The 25,206-nt window shown below is 35.2% G+C and overlaps 3 protein-coding genes across 4 annotated transcripts; 1 reads left to right on the plus strand and 2 right to left on the minus strand.

Moving 5' to 3' along the window:
• Window positions 1-460: 460 nt before the first annotated feature.
• LOC149493801 (uncharacterized) lies at window positions 461-1,534 on the minus strand. The gene is made up of 2 exons (XM_089726350.1): window positions 1,396-1,534; window positions 461-1,296 (listed from the first exon to the last, which is right to left on the minus strand). The coding sequence occupies exons 1-2, from the start codon at window positions 1,532-1,534 to the stop codon at window positions 461-463; spliced, it is 975 nt and encodes a 324-aa protein (XP_089582476.1).
• A 15,512-nt stretch (window positions 1,535-17,046) lies between these two features.
• On the plus strand, window positions 17,047-19,054 carry LOC110009843 (alpha-galactosidase 2-like). Of its 2 annotated transcripts, XM_089726214.1 has the most exons (6): window positions 17,047-17,282; window positions 17,623-17,668; window positions 17,741-17,862; window positions 17,941-18,005; window positions 18,629-18,670; window positions 18,830-19,054. In XM_089726214.1, exons 2-5 carry the CDS (start codon window positions 17,624-17,626, stop codon window positions 18,649-18,651), a joined length of 255 nt encoding a protein of 84 aa, XP_089582340.1. In that variant the 5' UTR covers window positions 17,047-17,282; window position 17,623; the 3' UTR covers window positions 18,652-18,670; window positions 18,830-19,054. The 2 variants fall into 2 exon arrangements, 1 of the variants encoding a protein (XP_089582340.1); XR_002284721.3 differs by lacking the exon at window positions 17,623-17,668 and having other exon boundaries at window positions 17,066-17,282; window positions 17,716-17,862.
• Window positions 19,055-19,644: 590 nt separating this feature from the next.
• Window positions 19,645-20,304, minus strand: LOC149493802 (receptor kinase-like protein Xa21). The gene has a single exon (XM_089726351.1). It carries the CDS (start codon window positions 20,302-20,304, stop codon window positions 19,645-19,647), a length of 660 nt encoding a protein of 219 aa, XP_089582477.1.
• Between the last annotated feature and the right edge of the window lie 4,902 nt (window positions 20,305-25,206).

Consider the following 25,206-nt stretch of genomic DNA (forward strand, 5'->3'; position numbering starts at 1 on the left):
CGAGTGGTGCTTTTGCTCTTGAAATGGACTCCTTCGGAAAACTGGTTCTGGATTGTTTTCCAACAAGACATCCTTCACATAGTTGATGTGGTTGATCAATTGGTGGTAATCTATGCACCATCTTCTTTTGACTCAGTAACTTTAGCCCTCCAAAATTGAGATGCCCAAACCTTAAATGCCAAAGCCAATGGGAATTCTTCACGCATACTTTCAAGCATTTTGCAACATCCGTCTGAATATTCAAGGGAAACATTCGTTTCTTTGACATTGGTACTCTTGCTAACAGCTCCTTTTTCTCATTCAACAGTAACAACTTTCTATTCATCATATGGACTACATAATCTTTCTCCAACAATTGTCCCAAACTCAAAATATTGCTTTTCAAGTTAGGCACAAAATAAACATTATCAATGAACTGGTGACATCCATTCTTTCGCCGGATAAGAATGGTTCCTTTACCTCAAATGTCGATTTCTGATTTATCTCCAAATACTACATTGCCACAAATAGATCTGTCAAGTTCCACAAATATCTTCTTATTGTCAGTCATATGATTACTTGCTGCAGTATCCAGGTACCACATATTATTTTGAGAATTTATTTCTCCTTCATGTGTTAGCAATACGGTGACTGTAACATCCTCTTCTTGAATGTTGTTAGCTGTTTCCTCTACTTGCTTAGGTGAACTCCAGCATTCTGAAGCATAATGGCCATATTTGGAGATATTGTAACACTGGATGTTGGATTTGTCTCTTCCATCATTTGATCTCCAGTTTCCTCTTCCTCGACCTTTTCCACGTCCACGACCTCTGCCTCTTGTGAACTGGGTATTTCCATCATTGTTGTCACCTCTTCCGAATTGTTGATTTCTGCTACTTCCTCTTCCTCGTTCGCTTTCTCCACGTCCTCTTCCTGATTGACTGATATCTCGACGATTTTCATTTTCTTTGAACGAAGTCTTTGCTGCCAAGACTTGTTCTACAGACTCTTCTTTTTGTCTATTCAACCTTTCCTCACGTGCTTGCAATGAACCAACAACTTCATCAACGGTAATTGCACTTGTATCTCGTGATTCTTCTATGGCCACTACTATGTAGTCAAACTTTGGTAGTAGCGACCGTAGAATTTTGTCAATAGTTCTTGACTCATCAATTTTTTCTCCGTATTGTCGCATTTGATTAACGACAGATTTTACTTGTGAGGAGTAATCAACAATAGCTTCTGTCTCCTTCATTTTCATCATCTCGAACTCTCCCCTCAACATTTGAAGTCGGACTACTTGTACTTTCTCCTCCCCTTGAAGAGAAACTCATAATATGTCCCATGCTTGCTTGGAGGTGGTTGCTTCTGCCACCTACTCAAACATTACATCATCTAATCCTTGATGGATTATACTGAGCGCCTTCTGATCATTCTTGCGATTCTTATGCAAACTGTCTTTTTCAGCTTGAGACAGTTGTACACCTTCAACTGGGATTACGTAGCCTTTTTCGATAATGTCCCAAACATCTTGGGCTCCAAGAATTACTTTCATTTTGATACACTAATTTTTGTAATTGGTTTTGGTAAGCTAAGGGAAATTGAAGGAAACACCATTGGAATTCATTTTTTTTGTAGAGGTCTCTCAAACACTAAAAAAATTTTTTTTTTTTTTTTGAAGAATAAATGTTGCATCTCTTTTGAGTTCCCGCAAGTATACGGATCGCAACGTAGTAATAAAAAGATCGATCCCACGAGGAACGGGTTAAGTCCACTTACTACTTTACTCTTAATGGTATGTTTACAAAAATATGAATATAGAATAATTTGATTGAATTTCTAGTTATGCTAAAACTAATTATTATTTAATTCTAGAGATAAGTGTGTAGTAAAATACTTAGAATAATTAATCATACACAGGATTTTCTCCTTTTATGCCTAAAGCTTGTAACATACAATAAATAATTCTTTAATCACATATGGTAAGATATAATTCAACCTCTCGGTATAGAATTATTCTATCTATTATATGTATTTCTACTTATAATAAATACCTTATCTTGTTAAATATTAAACCTAGTACTTATTCTTTGATTATTTCAATAAGACAGATTTAACTTTGACAAAATAAGTGAAATATGCATATGTAAATTTAACTAAGTGAATCAAATCTCTTTGATCTTTATTAAACTATTTCCTTCTGAGAATATAATTTAGTAACCTTGATTAAACAAAGATCAAAAGATAACTTAAGGAACTTTTATTGAATGATACCAATTGAAATTGTTGCTTTGCATAGAAAGGTTATGAAGAACAACATACAAGTTTATAAAACAAGAGAAAGAAGTAATCAAACTCAAGTCTCTGGAGGGTGTCACACCTTGAGGAACTTCTCGATGTTCTTGGCATAATCAATAACAAGTGACTCTCGTCAACTTGCTCTAAGTACTACTATCACACTTCTCTCTTTTATACAATCTAAATCTTCAGAATATTAAACTGAATCTGTATCTGAATTTGAATATGAATGCTTTTTTTCTTCACTTTGATTTGTTATTTATAGAAGAGGAGAATGATGTCGGTTATGATGGTGATTGGTTGGCCAAAAGGTGCTTGAGGTGACTTCTCTTGGGAAGAGTCCCGACCTATGCATGGGAAGACATGTTTTTCTGATGAAAAGGTAGCAATTACGTCTCCTGGAAACACGACTCGCGCTCGCGAGGTTCAAGGTCGCGCTTGCAATTTTTGCTTCAAAAGTCTCTACCTCTCAGGAGTGCTTCTCGCGCTCGCGTCTATGGATGTTGCGCTCGCGACTTTTGCTTGAAAACTCTCTGACTTGCTAGAGTGCTTCTCGCGCTCGCGCATATGGTTGTCGTGCTCGCGACTTGCGTTTTTGGTGCCTGCTGAGTCTTCTAGTATGTAAGTTGCGCGCAGCCTCAGGTAGCGCTCGCGACTGGGCTTTCTTCTTGTTGCGACCTCCTTCGCGTCGCGAAGGCTGGTTTAGGAACTTCTTCTATTTTTAATCAACTTTTTGGTCTTTTTTCTATATAAAGCAAGCCTTTTTATTCCTTTGCTCCAATTGTGTTCCTATAATCACTTTGAAACAAAAACAACATGAACAAACGTAAAATATATAAAAACATCATGCATTCATGCAAATTATATGAAAATAACATAACAAAATTTGCCCGCTTTGTTAGGCTATCAATTCCCGCACACTTAGCTCTTTGCTTGTCCCTAAGCAAAACATTCTTCTTTCTTTTGAACTTCATGTTGATCATGTTTATTTTTACTCGTTGATTTAGACTTCTTAAGTAATCTACCAAAGATAAGAGATTGGTGTATTTATGAACTAAGTAGTATAAATGAGTATGACATCTAAAATTTCAATATAGCAAACAAAAATCTAAAGTATACAAAATCTAGTCATTTTTTTAAAATATGAGAAAGGCAATCCTCCTCCCTTAAAATGCAAAAATAGGAAGTATTTAAAAAAAATTTTAGCATACATGTATTGTTTCTTAATCTCAAGGCATTTTTAGGTAATCTATTTTCTATCTCACTAAGTGGTTGCATTTCATGCTCCATACCACTTCTCACTTTTTGTATTTCTTTTGTGGTTGCATTTTATGCTCCATACCACATTTTCCTTTTTCGCTCTCTCTTCTTTTTTTATATATATATAGAGATATGTGGGAATATAAATGGTAAGTGGTTGCATTTTATGCTCCGTGCCACTTTGTTTTAGAACGGATTTTCCGTTATTCCCTCTATTGTATATTCTCTTAAAATACCTTCATCCTTTATTGACTTGAAACATACAAGTGTTAAGTTTCCCTTTTCTTCCTATTCTTCATTCAAGTTAGGATTCAAGCTTCTTTAAAGCAAAAGATAATGTCTAGATAGTTAACTAAAGATTAACATTTGCTAATGAAAATTTCCATATGTCATACGTAATATATTAATACCTAAGTTCATATAAGCATTTAAATCTCTTTAATCATGGTATATTATTCAAGACTTCTATTTCAACAAGTAAAATACAAACAAATCAACATGTAGAGACTAGAACATTGAACTAAGGCAAAGAAGTTGACTTTTTTAATTGTCACCATTTATGCTTTTTTTTTTTTCAAATTGTCACCCCCACACTTAAAAGACACAATGTCCTCATTGTGGGAGGATACATGTAAATAACACACAATGCACATGCATAGACACACAATAAAGTACTAAAAATAAAAATAAAAACCAAGGAGGGACAGAAAAACCTTAGGCCTCCGGAGAACCTGGAGGTGACGGAGTGAATTCGATGTTTTGTTTTTGGAAATATTTCATCCACTTTTGTTCCATACTTGCGTGGTTTTTCTGGATTGTGTGCAGTTGTTGTCCCATGTCCAATACTGTGACTTGTAAAGTCTCCTGTGATTGCTGTAATACTTCCACTTTACTCAACACTTGCTTCCATCCAGCGACTTCATCTTCTTCTTCTGCGTGAGAAGATAATGTGACTGGTGCTTTGCCTTTCCTCTGTCTTTGCATTTGCGCGTGAGAGGTTCCTTCATCTTGATCGCTTTGCCCGACTCTTCTTTCCCATGACTTCCAGCGATACATCACTGTGCTTCCAGTTTTTACTTCCTCAACTAATCCGATCTTTTTCAAGAACGCGCCATCCATATACCGAAAAATATCTGTAGGCTGGGCCTGAGAGGGTGGAATAGGCATACGAGCAGCATATGTCAAGATAGATGCCATACTACCGACCCCTAAAGTAACCTTGCCTTGATGACGAGAGGCATTGTATTTTGTATCGAGCACTATGCTTGCAATATCCACTTGTTTTCCCTGCAAAATAGATTCCAACACAAACAAATCCCTTGTTTGGATTTTGGAGGCTTCCACTCGTCCGAACAAGGCATAACACAAATATTTATGCAGGTATAAAATACTCTCATCCTTAATCAATTTGTTTCCAGCATTTCGAGGAGTAAAAGATGATTGACCCGTTAGCATTTCCCATACGGGAGTCGCATTCCAACCTTTCGGTATAGAAGCAAATTCATTCCTGGGGAATCCTAACCATTGGTGCATTTTATCATAATCCATAGTTAGCTCCTCTCCATCCACTCTAAATTTGATGGCCATTTCAGTGTTATCAACCCAGTCAATGGTAGTCAATAATTCTAAACTCACTTTAGCATTCTCAGGAATTTTCAATTGACTAAATATTTCAAAGTTCAGGGTTTTCAAATATTCTTGAACTTTCTCTAAAATGCTAGTATTCTGTAAAAAGTTTTGGTCAAGAAGATACATACCTGTGAAATTGCATTTGGCAAGGCGGGTGAAACGCTCTCCTTCCTCCATAGTGTATATAGGGAAAGGAGCCTTATACCTAGAGGCCAAATCCCTTCGTGCTGGTGTAGAGGAGGAAGATCCTTCTTTGTTCTTCTTGGCTTTTTGTTTGAATGGCATTGTGATGGTTTGGATGGAGATTTTTCGTTCAAGACACACAAAAAAGTGGGCTGGGGAATTTGTTTTGCACAGATAGAGTTGGGAGTTTGTAAACAGGGGAATGGAAACTCTTATATAGATGATTTTAGGGAAAGATAGGGTTGAGTAGTTAATGGGGAGGTTGAAAAGGAAGAGTTTTGATTGGATTTGAAAGGGTATTTGCAGTTTTTTTTGCAAGTTTGAATACCTTGGGAAGGAGAAGAATTGAATTTGAATATGAGAGGGCAGTTGAGAATTCTGACCGTTGGAAAGTCGCGCCAGTAATTGCTGGTGTCGCGATCGCGTCTGATGTTTGCGCCTCGCGAATGGTTGTGGCTATCCTCTCTGACTTCTATTGTTCCCTAATCGCGCCCGTGCTTGATATAATCGCACTCGTGAAAGGGGATCGCAAAGTTCCTGACTTCTTTTGTGGAGAACTCACGCTCGCGCTTTATATTGTCGCGATAGCGAATTGTGATAAAAACCTTCTGTCTCTTTTTTTACACCAATCGTGCTCACGCCTTCTGTATTCGCGCTCGCGAATTCGGTTCCCTGCAAAAATAAACTTTCCTGCACACGTGACTTTTGATGAGTTCCCTTTTTTTTTTTTAGCAAGTAAATTAAAATAAACATACCTATTGCGTTGATTCAAAATGTTACTTGTGGTGGATAATTAATTTTATCACCCAAATAAGGCTTACACCTTTATCCATTGACCAAAAATGTGGAACCATTAGATAGATTTTTTAATTCTAATGCTCCATGATCTGAAACTTTGATTACTTCAAATGGTCCACTCCATCTTGACTTCAACTTGCCAGGAAATAGGCGTAATCTTGAATTAAATAATAACACTTTGTCTCCTTCTTTAAATGATTTGATTCGAATCTGATGATCATGTCATTTCTTAGTTCTTTCTTTATATAACTTGGCATTTTCATATGCCAATAATTTGATCTCATCAAGTTCATTTAACTGAAGTTTCCTTTTGTAGCCTGCCTTGCTTAGATCAAAATTCAAAGACATTATTGCCCAATATGCCTTATACTCTAATTCTAGGGGTAGATGACATGCCTTTCCATAAATTAAACGGTATGGAGATATCCCAATTGGTGTCTTAAATGTCGTTCTATATGCCCAAAGTGCATCATCGAGCTTAAGTGACCAATCTTTCCGCGGTGAATTGACATTTTTTTCCAAAATCCACTTAAGCTCACGATTTGAAATTTCCACTTGACCACTAGTTTGTGGATGATATGAGGTAGATACCTTGTGGTGTACTCCATATTTTGTCAAAAGGCTTTCAAAAGATCTATTTAAAAAGTGCGTACCTCCGTCACTTATTATTGCCCTTGGAACTCCAAATCTGGTAAATAGTGCTTTTAAGAATTTGACCACTATATTGGCGTTGTTTGTGACACAAGCTTGTGCTTCCACCCATTTAGAAACATAGTCGATAGCTACTAAGATATAACTTTTACCCTGTGAAATAGGGAAGGGTCCTATAAAGTCGATTCCCCATACATCGAATATTTCTACCTCAAGTATGTTGGATAAAGGCATTTCATCTTTCCGACTTATGTTGCCAACCCTTTGACACTTGTCATAATGAGAGACAAATGTACGTGCATCTTGAAATAAAGTTGGCCAATAAAAACCACTTTCCAAAACCTTGGAAGCAGTTCTATTTGCTCCATGATGCCCTCCATATGGACTTGAATGACAGTGCATAAGTATATCTTGTATTTCTGTTTCCCCTACACACCTTCTAATTATACCATCCATACATATCTTAAACAAGAATGGTTCATTCCATAAGAAATTTTTAACATCTGCATAGAACTTCTTTCGTTGTGCATAAGTCATATCTGGAGGTATTATGTTAGAAGCTAGAAAATTAGCAAAGTCAGCATACCAAGGTGTGTGAACATGTTGTACTAACATTAAATTTTCATCAGAAAAACTTTCATTTATAACTGTAGATTCTCCTATTGATCCTTCCTCATTTTCTAGACGTGATAAATGATCAGCAACTAAATTTTCAAAACCCTTTTTATCTCTAATTTCAATGTCAAATTCTTGCAATAATAATACCCATCTAATAAGACGTGGTTTTGCATCTCTCTTAGCAAATAGGTATTTCAATGCAGAATGATCAGTGTAGATTATGACTTTGGCTCCTAACAAATATGATCTAAATTTATCACATGCATATACCACAACCAACATTTCTTTCTCAGTAGTTGTATAATTCATTTGAGTACTAGTTAGAACATGGCTAGCATAGTATATCACATGCAATTGCTTATCATGTCTTTGTCCTAAAACACAACCAACAGCAACATCACTAGCATCACACATTATTTCAAATGGTAAACCCCAATCGGGTTTTGCCATAATAGGTGCACTTACTAATGCATTTTTTAAAGTGTTAAAGGCTTTCAAACAATCTGGAGAAAAATCAAAAGGTGCATCTTTAATAAGTAAGTTAGTTAAAGGTTTAGCAATGATAGAGAAATTTTTGATAAACCTTCTGTAAAATCCTGCATGGCCTAGAAAAGATCTAATACCTTTAACAGTAGTAGGAGGAGGTAACTTTTCTATGGCTTCTATCTTTGCCCTATCTGTTTGGATTCCTTCCTTACTTATTTTGTGCCCTAAAACAATGCCCTCATCAACCATAAAGTGGCATTTCTCCCTATTTAAAACCAAGTTAGCACTTTCACATCTTGACAATACTAAGTCCAAATGCTTTAAACAACTTTCAAATGAATCACCATAAACAGAAAAATCATCCATGAATACATCCATAATTTCCTCTATTTAGTCATTAAAAATTGTGGTCATGCAACGTTGAAATGTTGTAGGTGCATTGCACAATCCAAAAGGCATGTGTCTATATGCAAATGTACCAAATGGACAAGTAAATATGGTTTTCTCTAGGTCATTCGGAAAGATATAAATCTGAAAATATCTAGAATATCCATCGAGAAAACAATAGAAAGCATGACCAGCTATTCTCTCTAACATTTGATCTATGAATGATAATGGAAAATGATCTTTCCTTGTAGCTGAATTGAGTTTCCTATAATCAATACATACCCTCCAACCTGTAGTGGTCCTAGTAGGAATTAATTCTCCATTTTTGTTTTTTACTACAGTAATTCTTCCCTTTTTAGGCACACATTGAATTGGACTAACCCATTGGCTATCTGAAATTAGGTATATTATTTCTGCATCTAACAACTTGATAATTTCTTTCTTCACTACTTCTTTCATATTAGGATTAAGTCTCCTTTGTCTTTCTGCCTTAGGTATATATCCATCTTCAAGATTGATGTAATGCATGACTCGATTCGGACTTATCCCCTTAAGGTTAGAAATTTGCCATCCTATACTTTAATCCTATTTCTAACAATTTTTGGCAAGTCATTTTCTTAATCTGTAGTTAATTTGTTAGAAATAATTTTAGGAAGTGTGTGATCTTTACCTAAGAAATCATATCGTAGATGACTAGGTAACTCTTTAAGGTCTACTATTGGTGGACTTTCAATTGATGGAGGCAAAGGCTCATACTCCCTAAGTAACATTTCAGGTCTTAAATTTATAAAATCCTCTCCTTCATTATTTGCATTTTCTTCTTCGTATTTATCATTATTTTCCAAAGCAAAAATTTCCTGTACACATGCATCAACTAAATCAATTCTCATGCAACTACCTTCATCCATAGGATATTTCATAGCTTTGTCTATATGAAACTCAATGACATCATCACATATCCTAAGGACTAACTTTCCTTCTGAAACATCAATTAATGCCCTTCATGTGTTCATAAATGGTCTTCCTAGAATAAGAGGACAATTTTCATCATAAACAAAATCAAGTATGACAAAATCAGTTGGAAAAATAAATTTGTCAACCTTAACAAGTACATCTTCAATGATACCATAGGGTCTTTTAATAGATTGGTCAGCAAGTTGTAAAACCATATTAGTTCTCTTAACTTCATCTTCTAAACCTAATTTCTTAAAGAGAGATAATGGCATCAAATTAATACTTGCTCCTAAATCACAAAGACATCTAGGGAAATCTACTTTACCTAATTTGCATGGTATAGTAAAGCTTCCTGGATCCTTGAGTTTAGTAGGTAACTTACTTGAGATTATGGAACTACAATCCTCAGTCAGAGTGACTGTTGATACATCTTCCCAACTCATTTCTTTGAGATCAATTCTTTAAGAAACTTCCCGTAGTTAGGAATTTGTGTAATAGCTTCCATGAGTGACATGTTAATATGCAAATTTTTCAATTTATCATTAAAATTTAAGAATTGCTTATCTTGCTCTTGCTTCTTTAGCCTTTGTGGAAAAGGTGGCCTAGATTGATAAGCTTTAATATTATCCTTTTCCTTGTCCTTTCCTTTCTCCTGTTCTTTTGATCCTGCACCATTCACTTCAATGCTCGGTTCACAAACCGGCTCCATAGTTGTATTATTCAAAACATTAGCATCAACACCCGAATGAACTATTTTATCTACTATTTTCCACTTCGTAAAGCAATGGCACTTACATTTTCCCTAGGATTCTTTTCTGTATTACTAGGAAGATTTCCCACTTCACGTGAGGAAATAGCATTTGCAAGCTGCCCTACTTGTACCTCCAAGTTATGTATGGATGATGAATGGTTTTTGAATAACTTGTCAAACTTTGATTCTAACCATTTAAAACTATCGTCTTGACTACTCATTTTCTGGTTATTTCCATCCAAAAATTTATCAATTTTACTAGTCAATTGTCCTAGTCTATCTTGAGATTGACTAACTTGATTGCCCCTATCTTGATTATCATGGTTTCTCCAAAAAGAATTATGATAATTACGATTTTCAGCATTATAAGTATTCGAGTATGGACCGCGAACTTGTCCTTGAACATAATTCACTTGTTCTTCCATAACCGGATGCTTATAATTACATTCATTCGACACATGCCCATTTTGACCACAATTGTCACAAATAAGAGATGTTGATTTACTCATGTTTAAGTTATCAATTTTATATGACAAAGCAGAAATATGTGCTTGCATCATAGTTAAGGGATCTAATTCATGAACTTTCTTTACCGAATTCTTTGAAGAAAAAGAAGAAGATGACTCATTATTAACAGTAGAATGACTTACCTGAGTCCTTTCGGTTGGCCATATGCTATTATTGTTGGCCATCTCTTCTAGTAACTCAATTGTATCATTAGTAGTCTTCTTCATTAATGATCCTCCGTTTTTTGAACCATTTAAGCTTGGAGTAACATAGTCCATCAACCTCTGTGGTGGATTTCCATCACCCATAACTCTTGAATTTCTTCTTTTCTTTTTCTTCTTTTGTTGTGAAAGAAACTGTTCAATCTCTGGCTGATAATCCTCTAATTCACTGTTCGAAGATCTGGTACTTGGCATATGAGGTATGTGAATTATGTGTTCCTGCAAAATTTTGAATCAAAAATAAGTAAGTATCTTAATTAAAATAAACTGTAAATCACATATAAGAATATTTCGTTAAATGACAGATCATCGTTCCCAGGCAACGGCGCCAAAAACTTGTTGCGTCTCTTTTGAGTTCCCGCAAGTATACGGATCGCAACGTAGTAATAAAAAGATCGATCCCACGAGGAACGGGTTAAGGCCACTTACTACTTTACTCTTAATGGTATGTTTACAGAAATATGAATATAGAATAATTTGATTGAATTTCTAGTTATGCTAAAACTAATTATTATTTAATTCTAGAGATAAGTGTGTAGTAAAATACTTAGAATAATTAATCATACACAGGATTTTCTCCTTCTATGCCCAAAGCTTGTAACATACAATAAATAATTCTTTAATCACATATGGTAAGATATAATTCAACCTCTCGATATAGAATTATTCTATCTATTATGTATTTGTACTTATAATGAATACCTTATCTTGTTAAATATTAAATCTAGTACTTATTCTTTGATTATTTCAATAAGACAGATTTAACTTTGACAAAAATAAGTGAAATATGTATATGTAAATTCAACTAAGCGAATCAAATCTCTTTGATCTTTACTAAACTATTTCCTTCTGAGAATATAATTTAGTAACCTTGATTAAACAAAGATCAAAAGATAACTTAAGGAACTTTTATTGAATGATACCAATTGAAATTTTTGCTTTGCATAGAAAGGTTATGAAGAACAACATACAACAAGTTTATAAAATAAGAGAAAGAAGTAATGAAACTCAAGCCTCCGGAGGGCGTCACACCTCGAGGAACTTCTGGATGTTCTTAGCACAATCAATAACAAGTGACTCTCGTCAACTTGCTCTAAGTACTACTATCACACTTCTCTCTTTTATACAATCTAAATCTTCAGAATATTAATCTGAATCTGTATCTAAATCTGAATATGAATGCTTTTTTTCTTCACTTTGATTTGTTATTTATAGAAGAGGAGAATGATGTTGGTTATGATGTTGATTGGTTGGCCAAAAGGTGCTTGAGGTGACTTCTCTTGGGAAGAGTCCCGACCTATGCATGGGAAGACATGTTTTTCTGATGAAAAGGCAGCAATTACGTCTCCTGGAAACACGACTCGCGCTCACGAGGTTCAAGGTCGCGATCGCGATTTTTGCTTCAAAAGTCTCTGCCTCTTAGGAGTGCTTCTCGCGCTCGCGTATATGGATGTCGCGCTCGCGACTTTTGCTTGAAAACTCTCTGACTTGCTAGAGTGCTTCTCGCGCTCGCGCATATGGTTGTCGCACTCGCGACTTGCGTTTTTGGTGCCTGTTGAGTCTTCTGGTATGTAAGTTGTGCGCGCGGCCTCAGGTAGCGCTCGCGACTAGGCTTTCTTCTTGTTGCGACCTCCTTCGCGTCGCGAAGGCTGGTTTAGGAACTTCTTCTATTTTTAATCAACTTTTTGGTCTTTTTTCTATATAAAGCAAGCCTTTTTATTCCTTTGCTCCAATTGTGTTCCTATAATCACTTTGAAACAAAAACAACACGAACAAACATAAAATATATAAAAACATCATGCATTCATGCAAATTATATGAAAATAACATAACAAAATTTGCCCGCTTTGCGAGGCTATCAATAAAAAACACACAACTCTCACGAATCGAGCTTTTAAGAGCTCTGATACCACTTTGTTAAAGGAAGAGGACTAAATAGTAGGAATATCAACTAACACTCAAAATAAAACTTCATTAATATTTTCTTAAACACACTCACTTATCTTACAAACTCTATCACATACTCTACACACACAAACTCTATTTATAGAGCAAACACCGTATAATTTTGTGGTTTATAAACAATCACCATTACATTAAACAAAAACCACACGCTTATACCTAAAACAGCCCATGCTTCCATACTCAACTCACAACCACATATTTTACAACCATTACAATCTTCTTTTGTCTGCCACATACATTATTATTCAAGTTCTAATTTGAAACACCCCGTAATTTTATTTTCAAAACTATAGAATTTTTATTAAATCAAAAATCTGAATTTTTGACAGTATGGGCCGTAAATATTGAACAATCTTAATTTGAGTCCAAGTTTTGCGAATTGGGCCCAAGCCCAAATATATTGTTGAAAATTTTGAATTGAGAACAGTTAAGTTTTCGAGAAAGAGTATGAAACTCCAGCAATTAATCTATTATGTATATATATATATATAAATTAATTTTCCTAAAAATCAAATATGATTACTAATTATATTTTTGCTTTATTTAGTTAATGGAGGAAACGTTATGAAACCTAATTAAAATAATCAAAATAAATCGAACTGAACCCGAAAATCAAATTGATTTTTCGAAAACCACACAAATAGCTTGAAAACCAAGTGAAAAACCTGCAAACCGAAAAAAATGAAGCCAAATCGTTGAATTAGATCAAACCGGTTCGAATCGAACCGGAATGATCTAGAAACTGACTTAGTTTCTTTTTTTCCTTCCTCTCTTCTTCTTCTTCTTCTACGTCTACGCGTGCGACAGCCCCCTCTTCTTCGTAGGGACTGCGATTCCGACCACCGCACGACGAGCACTAGGTGGCAGACGACTCACCTTGTACCGCTGACTAAGTTTCCAGCCTCCTCTCACGCGAATAAAGCTCCAGCGGCACGATCAAACCTGTCTCCGCAACCCACACCTGCTCTTCAATTTTCCGGCGAAATCTCGCCGCTCAATGGATATCAGGTGTCGGGAAGGGGCTCAAACGACTCCTAGTCACCTCCGAAATGTTTCCCATCTATTAACTTTGAAGATGGAGCCCGTATGGCTGAAGTGCCATTGAAGGCGGTGATGGAGCGACTGTCGAGCTTGGTTCTGACCGATCGGCTCACCAAATGCACAAACGAAGCATGGATCCGAATTCCTGGTGAATTTTTGGGTTTGGGGGTATAAGCGCTGCTCAAATCCAACAGAGGCACAATTTTTCGGCCACCGTGAACGGCGGCCGCGGCAGCGGTCCGATGACCGGCAGGCAACACTCCGGCGAGGCCCCGAGAGACAGAATTCTCTTCTCTTCGTGCTGATCACGGAATCGTAACCCGATTCTCAATTGGTATGCTCTAAGACTCAATTCTCAATTTTTGTATATAAAGAATTAATTGATTAATGAATTTAATTGAGTAATTAAATAGATTAAATTGAATAATAAGAAATTAGGTTATTGGAATAGCTTATATATATATATATATAGAACATTTATAGTCTTTTGTAAATAAATTAGATTGGTTAGTGTGCGGTAATTGCGATAGCGAATATGATTAATTAATTGGTTTAGGATTTTAGAATAATGTAATTGCAAATTAGTTTAGAGCATTGTCAAATAAATTACATGAACTATAATTATAATTAGGAGGTTTGATATTGAGATAAGAATTTCTAACTAATATTTATGTAAGCTAATTTAGGTATTTTAATAAGTATCGTTAGGAGGAGTTATAATTTAAGGCTTAGACAAGTAAATAGTTTTAGAGCAATTAATAATATCATGGAATCATGCTTGGAGGTTAAGATAATTTGTTAATTAATTAATTTGGAATTAATAAGTGTATATATGTGAATGTGATGGATGATATATGTAGTCTGAAGCAGATGGGTTGGTTGAATTGATTGATCGAATAATTGATAAATAAGGTTATGGTGGATGGGATGAGTTGATTTGAATTGCCCGACGGATGGGCTTTGATATTATATCGCTGAATTGTGGTTTAGTTAAATTTTAAGGGAGTTGCTGCCGAAATTTCAATAGAACCTAGACTAGTCTCTATTAATAACAAGATTAATAAATTTATTTAGATTAATTTTATAACTTGATACATAATAAAATAAAGTGCCCCAATTATTTAATTATTATCATTATTATTATTATTATTCGTTTAATTATTCAATTATGTATTTATTTTATTTATTATTATTTATTTATTTATTTATTTATTTGCATTTGAGTATGGATGCCTAATTGTGCATTGCATTACGATGTTTAATTGATCCGCATTTAATTGCAATGCTTGATTAGTTGTGATGTGACAATGCTTTGCCATGTTTGTGTGGGATTGGGATGAAGTGGGTCACTATGGGACTGTGAGGACAGTTTACCGTCGGCCATGTATGGGGAGATTGGCGCCCCCGTGTGCACCTACCGTTACTGTTACCGTTAACCACAGGGTGGCCTCCTAATGGTATGGAAAAGAAAAGAGAGAATGGAAAAACAATGAGAGGGCTGGTCAAGTGAGGATTAGACCGGTCGGCCATGTATGGGGATCGGCTCCCTGGTGTACACGTTATGAGAGGATGGGCCATGTGGGAGGACGGCTCACCGGGGGTTTTGGTGACGCCACAGACCAATTTTCACGTGATGTGATTATATGAAGATGTTAATGATTGTGAGTGCTGGTGATTTGCCATTTGTGTGACTGGCTGCGTGAGCATATAACTAGTCGGATGACTAGATTGATATGCTTGCACATTTGTGTGACTGCGTGTGTTGTGCAATAATTATTACTCCTTAGAAAACTCACATGTCTTGTTTAATTTTTCAGGAAGTAAGTTTCTCTTTAATTCGGTTTAAGCTATGTTTCTTCGCTGCAGGGCTATAAAGAAGTTTTCCTAGTTCTATAATTATTTTACTATGTAACTATATGTATAAGAAGCTATGTATATCAAATAGTTAGTGACTCCGCAGTTATAGGATTTACATATATTTAGTCATGTATTAACATAGACGAAATAATTCTGTGAGCCCATATTAGAAATGTGATGTATTGTAAATTGGACCCGAACTATGGAATGTTGTAGAAGATAAACTTGGGCCGAGAAATAATAAAATCTTGAGGTTTATTTTTCATAATCATATGGGCTGAATGTTGAAATTTATACTGAGATAATAGATTCTAATGTTTCAAGCTTACTACGGGCCTCGGAGGCCTTAAGCTTACTTGGGCTCTAGTGCCGGTCTGACCCACGGAAACGGGTCGTGACATAATTTGTCTATTCTTATTGTTATATTGCACCATCATGTGCATATCAAATCATTGCCCCTCCTTTTATTTTTTTTATTTTTTATTTTTTAAATTAAGTTTATTATTTCAACAGTTCTTTCTATGAAGTAGCAGAAGGATTTTGTTTCTCTCTCTTCTTTTTGAACCAACAGAAGAGGAAAGATGACAAAATGATACCTCCAAGAAAAAGAGCACAAGCTATGATGATCACTAACAAGTGAAACCAAGAAATCTTATGCTTTCGCAGGCACCTTTGCAAATGCAACTGAGAGATGCCTCCACAAAGCCTGTCATTTCCAACAACTGACACTTGACTCCCATTTGAGAAAACTCCATTCTTTGGAACCTCACCCTCGAAATTGTTATAGGACAAGTTTAAAAATATGAAAGGAAGTTTTTCAAGAAAATTTGGAAATTTTTCTGAAAGATTGTTATGAGAAAGATTGAGATATTGAATACCCTGTAAAGAACTAAATGATGAAGGAATGGATACATGGAAGAAATAATTCTCCATGTATAATTTTTGAAGACTTGAGCAAGCTCCAAGACCAGTAAGAATTTCCCCTTACAGCTTATTCCAAGAAATATCCAATTCCCCTGAGCCTTTCAAATTACCAATAGATGAAGGCAAGGAACCAGTAAATTGGTTATGAGCTATCACTACAAAAAAAAATAGAGATTTAGCGACAAAAAATACCGACAAAAAAATTTTGTCGGTATTTAGTGATAAAATACCGACATAATGTAAATTATTGAAAATTAATATTATTTGAAAAATAATACGACAAAATTTTATAGGTATTTTATTGCTAATTAGCGACAAAAAAGTGTTTTTTGCTAATATATTGGTAATAAACGCCCCAGATAATGGCGCCTCAATTTATCATCAAAAATTCCGACAACAACAGTGACAAACTTTAATTCATGAGTTATCGGCAAAATATTACTTTAATTCATGAGTTATCGGCAAAATATTTTGACGGTATTTTTTTTTTACCGATAAAAGAGCTATAGACTGTATTATCAGTAAATTGTTTTAGAATATTTCAAAAATAACAATAATATTAGGGTTAATGTAATTATGTGGCGCCTAATTCTCAATTTCCCCTCCTTTCCTCTCTTTTCTCTTGTTCCCGTTTTTCCTAGCCTGAAACCTAGCTACAACCACGATTTGAAGGGATTTCTGGTATTGTCACCGCCGACCGAGCCTCAAATGCCGCAGTAAGACGCCGATGGAACATTGCATGTAGTTATCCATCTCCTTTCATTGAGTTGCAGGTACACAGTTACTTTACTTAATCATCATTGCCGTTGTAGAAATTGGTTTCCGTTGTTTAGTATTTAACCTTGGTTAATGGCTGTGAATGATGCCAATGTTTAAGTAACTCTCTGTCTTTCTGCTAGAAATATTTTTCTTTCTACTAAATCTAACAGACGATTCGATTTACCATTAATTCAGTCATAGTTGATCTTTACTTCTTCTTTTCTTTTCTTCCTTTTCTTATCAATAAAGTAAGAAAGAAATAACATTGATTTCTTGTATAATTTGATTAATTAGCCTACTTTCCTTGAGTCAAATGATAATCTTTTCTAGTTTCCTTTGGCAACAAATATTCAGGATGAGTTATGCATTGCACAAGGCAGGCAGACCAATTCTTTACTCCGTATGTGAATGATAAGTAATTACTTAATTTCCATTTTCTATTTATAGGATATTGAAATATTCAGTATATCAGATTAGAAATTTTAAGCAAACCAACATAAAATGTGATGGGGGAGAAGAGTATCCTGCAAAATGGGCTAGCCAATATGGTAATGCCTGGAGAACTATAGGGGACATCAAAGACAGCTGGGAAAGGTACTGCACTACTCTTTCTGGGCACTTAATTTTTGTTAAGTAAGTTGAGGTTTTGTAGTTTTTTGTTTGTTGTTTCAGTGTCACATTAATTGCAGAGGAAAACAACATTTGGGGAAGATATGCAGGACCTGGGAGGTGCAATGGTAACAAAACACTTTTTTTTAATCACTAGTAGTTAATTGATAATTTAATGATCCAGTTTAAAATTATTCTTATGATAATATGTAGTAGATCCTGACATGTTAAAAGTGGGCAATGGAGGGATGGGCTTGTCCTTACATATTTATTGTTGCTTTTCCTTATAGTCTTTTTCATTGATTCACTATGTCTTCACTTTTCCTTGTCTTTTTTATTTTGTTCTTGTTTTAATAGTCTATAGGAGCCAATGGTTTCGAGGATAGATTGTTTTAGAAGAAATGATATATTGAAAATAGTTTTGATACGATGGAAATTGAAGCTTCTGCAATTTATTTATTCTGTTATATATAACTTTCTACATGTGTATGCCTTTGTATATCAATTTTTAGGGCAATTTGTTCTGCTTTTCTTAGTGTTTTTCAAGTGACAATTATTTCTTAGAAGATTTTATTATACTTCTTTTCAAGTTAATTGACATTGTTGATCTAAACTGCTTTTGCAAACCCAATATATGCTTGATCAGCTTTCTGATCTTCAAAACAAGGTATATGCAAGTGGAATTAATCATATCATAATTCACCTTTATTATGTTTCTTCCGATAGTAGCTGACTACTATTTTGTATACAGGAACTATTGTTGCTGGAAGCTAACAGAGCTTTACTAATAAAGGTAATACTTAACCTGCATTGTTCAAATTGAATTACATTATTATAAAAATGAGCATAATTAATTATAAAAATGAGTATTATTGGGTGTAATTGGAGATTATACAATTAATCACCATATTTTATATAATTATTTATAAATGTTTTATTTTTGAATTTGCAGGCAATTATTTATGCAACTGAGAAAGGATCAAGTTGCTTTTTGAGCTATGCAAATAGCACAACAGATGGTACCACTGTGTTTCAATACTTAGAATACAAAATTCAGCTAACATGTTTATTGAATTAATTTACGCGATATTATAAATATATTGAAGGTATATTAGGGTATGTGGTGTTGAATTGGAATTTTTGATTATTACAGTTTTTGATGTTATATTAAAATAGGTTAATTATGTAAATTTAGGAAAAATGTTTTATTTTTGAAATTAGCGACAAAATGGTGTTAAATTAGCGACAAAATAAATTAATTTTATTAAAATAACAAATAAATTTAACAACAAAATAAAGACAACTTACCAATAAAATAATGACAATAATAACGACAAAATACCGATAAAATTAGAGACAAAATTCTGTAAAAATACCTTCAAAATTTGTCTATTTTATTTAATAAAATTACCGACAAAAAAATTACAAATTTAGTGACAAAAATTTTACCGATAAAATTCGATTTTGTTGCTAAAAAATAGCAACAAGCGTTTTAGCATCAAAATATTTTTGTCGTTATTTTGATGGTAAAAAGTAATTAGCGTCAAAATATTATGAATTAGTGACAATTTTTGTCGCTAATTTATTTTTTTCTTGTAGTGTATATTTAGCGAAATTGAAAAGGACGAGATTTTAAAAAGTTGTTCTGGTATGCTACCAATAAGGTTATTATTAGAAGGATATAATGACAACAAATTTTTGCAATTCTCTAGACTTTGAGGGATATTTCCTTTCAATGTGTTGTAATCTAAATATAAGTCACTCAACCTAGATAGTTTCTAAAAGAAGATGGAATATTTCATGAAAGAGCATTGGCATAAAGTGCCAATCGCTGTACATTTTGAAGTTTACCAATAGAACTTGGTATTGTTCCAGTGAATTCATTTGGACCAAATCTAGTAGAGTTAAGCTAACTAGATCACCTATACCTGCAGGAAGACTTCCGGATATATGATTACCTGAAACAGCAAAATCAATCATATATCTTGAAATATTGCCTACAATATTAGGCAATGACCCTCCTAATCTGTTCTCAACTATTGTCATAACTGACAACATGCTGCATTTGATTAGAGAAACTAGAAAATTCATTTCATCAGCTTCTCCACGTCCTAGACTATTATGATCCAAACCCAAAAATGAAAGATACTGTAAGTTTCCAAATGTATTCAATATTTTTCCGAAAAAATTGTTTGATGACAATATAACAAGTTGAAGATCAGAAGCATTGGTTAATGATAATGGAATTGGTCCAACCAGTTGGTTATTGCGGACATCTAAATGTTGGAGATTAGGGAAAAAAAGCCCTAAATCCTGCAAAAGGGTTCCATGCAATTGACTATCACCCAAAGAGAAAATAGTGAGCAATGATAGGTTATATAGTGATGGAGGCTCCACACCAGATAGTTTATTCCCTCCAAGCCCCATTGTAGTTAAGCTCTTCAACTGGCCTATATTCTCTGGAATTTATCTTTTAAAGAAATTTTCAGATGCAGAGGAACTTTCTAGAGAAGAAAGGTTCCCAAAGGAGTTGGGGATCTCTCTGTTCAGATGATTCTCATAAACTGATAGCATTTGCAACTTTGATAAGAAGCCGAGTTCTAAGGGAATTTTTCCTGTCAACTTGTTGTTGCCAACAGATAGATTTATGAGATTAGTGCAATGAGACAAATTAGATGGAATTTGGCGTTTCAAGGAATTATTAGTCAGTTTTAAAGCTTGCAACCTAAAAAGGCGACCAATTTCAGGCTGAATTTGACCATGAAAAGTATTGTTAGACAGTGTTACCTATCGAAGAAAGCTAAGATTTCCTATAAAAGGAGACAATGGACCTACCAAATCTCTAGACATTAGACTTATCATGGTGACTCTCTTGTGTTGCCTGCTACACGCAATGCCTAGCCAATTGCAAAAATGTTGAGAATCATTCCATGAGTTCATAACTCCATGAGGATCTTGAGTAATTATTGATTTGAAGGCTATCAATGCCTCATAATCTGTTTGGTTTCCTCGTATGGTGGCGGCAGCTGCCGATTGGAAATAAGATCTTGAATCAAGTAGCAATCTCCAATGGAAGAGTGTAATGAGTGCAAAAGCAAAGGCCTCTGCACAAAATGAAAACGAAGGTGATGATAGACTTATGTTTTTGGGGGTGGGTATATGGTTATTTACTATGTAACTTTCAGTTCTCAGCTTCAGCAGCTGATATATATATATAGTCACCAAGACCTTTTTTTAATCCTTTTAGCATAAAAACTCTCATAAAAAAGGAAGTAATTACAAATTCATAAAACAATGTATATATTAAAAAAAAAAAAAAAGGTTGTTCGAGTCAATCTTTAGTCTCCGATTAAAATGACCAATGTAAACAAAGACAAAATAAAAGAAAAAATATATGGTTGTAGACATTGTGGTAACATTAATTGTCCGTGAGAGCGATGGACAATAGAATTTTAGTGGTGAAGACAGTTTTATTTTGAAATAAAAAAGAGAGAATTTTTGTGTGCCTGCAATGTAAGTTCTTGCTAGTTTCTAACTTATCTGACTTGTCAGTTCAACACATCAATTGAGTGCATCAAGATTTCCATCCACGGCAACCTATCCGTCTGATATTTCTCAAAGCTTGACAATTAGCCATGAAGCTTCTATTTGGACTTGGAAGGTTAGGACCATTCCCTTAAACTCCCAGTACACCAATAAAAGAAATTTATTTAATAGGGTTGCTTTCCTTCCTCTTGGACCATTAATTACGTACCTACCATTACGTATCCAAGTTCAATTCATTACTATTGTTTATTTTCTACAATGTGTTTTGGACAGGAAGTGAGGTCTGAATCCAGATGTCTAAGACATTCTCTAAAACGACCAATAAAATCAAATTAAGGCATATGGTTCACAAACATATGGGTTTTGTTTCCTAGAATTCATAAGAAGCAACTTCATAACTTACAAGTGTAATTTGTTTACAGTAATTCGACTTCCCAGTTCCCTCTTTAATAGGAAGTAAGTATCCCTGAAATATGATCTCAAAATGCATTTCCATAACAAAATGTTAGGGCCTGGTGATAAAATTACGAGAATAATTATGCAACGAAAAAAAATATGACACACAGAAATTTACGTGGTTCACCCTTAACTGTTTAGGGTTACGTCCAGAGGACCAATTCTGGATATTTCTTTCACTATTAAAAATAGTAGGCTTACAAAAAGAGTATTACAAAAATAGTGTCATTCAAAAGTGTTTTTCAAAAACACTCCAATTATCCTCACTATTTTTCCCTACCCTAGTTTTAGGACCCTTACTAAAACTAGATAACTCTCTCCCTCTCAAACACAGATTTTTCTTTCTCTTCTATGTTTGTTCTTCTTGTTGGTGTGTTGAAATGAACTGAATCATCTCGTATTTATAGGAGAGGTGGATGTGTTAATCACGCGTCCACCAAAAAATAAATCGCATCCACCGAAATAAAATTATCTTCTCTTCTTTTATTTTCAAGTTGTGTGTGTTCCATATGTCGGAGGGACCCACCACATTTTCTTCTTCTCTTCCTCCTTTTTTTTATTTTCAAAAGTGGGTCCCACTGAGTGAGCACCGCCACAACAAATCTCCCCCTGCACACTCAAGTGGGCACGTTAGCCATACCGGCTATCTTTCTGCAAGTGACAAGCTTCTCCGTAGGTAAAGCTTTAGTCATCATATCAGCGTCATTATTATCAGTGTAAATCTTTTCAATCTGAAATAACTTCATCTCCAGTGCATCACGTATCCAATGATACCTTACATCAATGTGCTTTGACCTTGAATGAAAGGTCGAATTCTTACTGAGATGTATTGCGCTTTGACTATCACATAGCAGAATGTAATTCTCGTGTTCTATACCCGATTCTTGTAGGAATTTCTTCATCCACAAGAGTTCTTTGCTAGCTTCTGTAATGGCGATATATTCTGCCTCAGTGGATGAGATTACAACGCATTTTTGCAATTTTGATTGCCAAGAAACTGTTGCTCCTGCAAAGGTCATCAGATATCCAGAAGTTGATTTACGCGAATCAACATCACCACCCATATCTGCATCTGTATAACCATCTAACAAAGGTCTATTATCACCAAAACATAAGCAGATTTTGGAATTGCCCTTAAGATACCTGAGAATCCACTTCACTGCATTCCAGTGTTCTTTACCTGGATTTGAAAGAAATCGGCTAACAACACTAACAGCATGAGCAATATCCGGTCTTATGCATACCATGGCGTACATCAAGCTGCCAACGGCGGATGCATAAGGAATCTTCTTCAGTTCTTCTTTTTCTTTCTCACTTGAAGGTCATTGATTGAGACTTAGTTTGAGATGACCTGCAAGCGGAGTACAAACTGGTTTCGCATTGCTCATGTTAAATCTGCTGAGAACTTTCTCGATGTACTTCTCTTGAGATAGCCACAACTTTCTCTATTTCCTGTCTCTAGAGATCTTCATTCTGATAATCTATTTTGCCGATCCCAAATCCGTCATGGCAAAGGATTTTCCAAGCTCCTTTTTCAAGCTCTCAATTTTCTTAGCATCATGTCCCACAATTAGCATATCATCCACATATAACAGGAGAATGATAAAGCTGCCTTCTACGAACTTTTTCACAAATACACAATGATCAGAAGTAGTTTTCTCATACCCGTGATTTACCATGAAAGAGTCAAACTTTTTGTACCACTATCTGGGAGCTTGTTTGAGGCCATGCAAGTTCTTTTGCAATTTACACACCAAGTGTTCTTTGCCTTTAACTCTGAACCCTTCTAGCTGCTCCATATAAATTTCCTCCTCTAAGACACCATGGAGGAAAGCGATCTTTACATCAAGTTGCTCCATCACCAATTTCAAGCTAGCTGCTAAACTGAGCACAACTCTGATAAAAGACATCTTGACTACGGGTGAGAAAATTTCTTCAAAGTCAACTCCTTTCTTCTGACCGAATCCCTTCACAACCAGTCTTGCCTTGTACCTCAGCTATGAATTGCTCTGTTCAGTCTTCAACCTGAACACCCATTTGTTTTTCAGTGCCTTCTTACCTTGAGACAGTTTCACCAACTCATAAGTCTGGTTCTCATGCAAGGACTCCGTCTCATCTTGCATGGCTTTCCACCACTCATTCCTTTTACAATCTTCCATTGCCTCCTAATAGTTTTCTGGTTCTCCCCCTTGAGTCAACAAGTCATACTCATTCGGAGAATATCTCTGGGAAGGTATCCTGCCTCTCACAGATCTTCTCAATTAAGGTAGTTCTTCTATTGGAGCTGGTTCAGCATCATTCTGAACAGGTTCACCATCATCTTCTTCATCATTTTGTGGTTCTACATGAGGTTCTGCATCAAGACTAACAGGAAACTCATTGATAGACTTTAGCTTTTCATTTTTCTCAAAGTCTTCAATGGTTTGGTCTTCCAGGAATACTACATCTCTGCTTCTGATGAGCTTCTTTTCAACTGGATCCCATAATCTATATCCAAGATTATCATTTCCATAACCCAAGAAGATACATTGTTTTGACTTTGAATAAAGCTTGGATCTTTCATCTTTTGGAATATAAACAAAAGCCATGTAGCTAAATATTCTAAGATGATCATAAGAAATATTTTTCCCTGACCACACCTATTCTGGAACATCTCCGTTAAGGGAGGTTGAAGGTGAAAGGTTGATCAAGTAAACTGCAGTACTCATTGCTTCAGCCCAAAAGGTTTTCGGAAGTTTGGCATGAGAGAGCATACATCTAACCCTTTCAACAATGGTCCTGTTCATTCTCTCTGCAACTCCATTCTATTGTGGAGTTTTGGAAACTGTCTTCTGAAGTCTGATGCCGTGTTCTAAGCAATACTTCTCAAATGGTCCTTTGTACTCACCACCATTATCAGCTCTAACACATTTTAACTTTCTTCCCGTTTGTCTTTCAACACTGACATGAAAGACTTTAAACATATCCAGCACCTGGTCTTTTGACTTTAATGGTAAAGCCCACACCTTTCTAGAATGGTTATCAATAAAGCTGACGTAATATGAGCAACCACTCAAGGATTTGTCACCCATTGAGCAAACATCAGTTTGTACCAATTCTAGAATACCAGGCTTTCTAGAAGGAGAAGGGGATCTTTGAAAGGAAACTCTATGTTGTTTACTAGACAAACAATCAGTGCATATTTTTAAAGGCAAACCTTTCGAAGATAACATTTTCTTCTTGGTGAGAGTCTCCATTCCTTTCTCACTCAAATGACTAAGTCGTTTGTGCCACAACTCAGCAGATGAATCTTCAACTACATTCACCACTCCTGTGCAAACTTTGGCT

This window comes from Jatropha curcas, chromosome 9, assembly GCF_041381405.1.
Source record: "Jatropha curcas cultivar XTBG-Jc1 chromosome 9, XTBG_Jcur_1.0, whole genome shotgun sequence".
Taxonomy (NCBI): domain Eukaryota; kingdom Viridiplantae; phylum Streptophyta; class Magnoliopsida; order Malpighiales; family Euphorbiaceae; genus Jatropha; species Jatropha curcas.

What these genes read in the sequence shown, in the direction of transcription:
- LOC149493802 (XM_089726351.1), bottom strand. Translation starts at nt 20,304, where the DNA reads ATGGGGCTTGGAGGGAATAAACTATCTGGTGTGGAGCCTCCATCACTA.
- LOC110009843 (XM_089726214.1), top strand. Translation starts at nt 17,624, where the DNA reads ATGAGTTATGCATTGCACAAGGCAGGCAGACCAATTCTTTACTCC. An exon ending in GCAGACCAATTCTTTACTCC is followed by an intron (nt 17,669 to 17,740) that starts GTATGTGAATGA and finishes TCAGTATATCAG; the next exon opens with ATTAGAAATTTTAAGCAAAC. An exon ending in ATCAAAGACAGCTGGGAAAG is followed by an intron (nt 17,863 to 17,940) that starts GTACTGCACTAC and finishes TTGTTGTTTCAG; the next exon opens with TGTCACATTAATTGCAGAGG.
- LOC149493801 (XM_089726350.1), bottom strand. Translation starts at nt 1,534, where the DNA reads ATGAAAGTAATTCTTGGAGCCCAAGATGTTTGGGACATTATCGAAAAA. An exon ending in GAATGATCAGAAGGCGCTCA is followed by an intron (nt 1,297 to 1,395) that starts GTATAATCCATC and finishes TTTCTCTTCAAG; the next exon opens with GGGAGGAGAAAGTACAAGTA.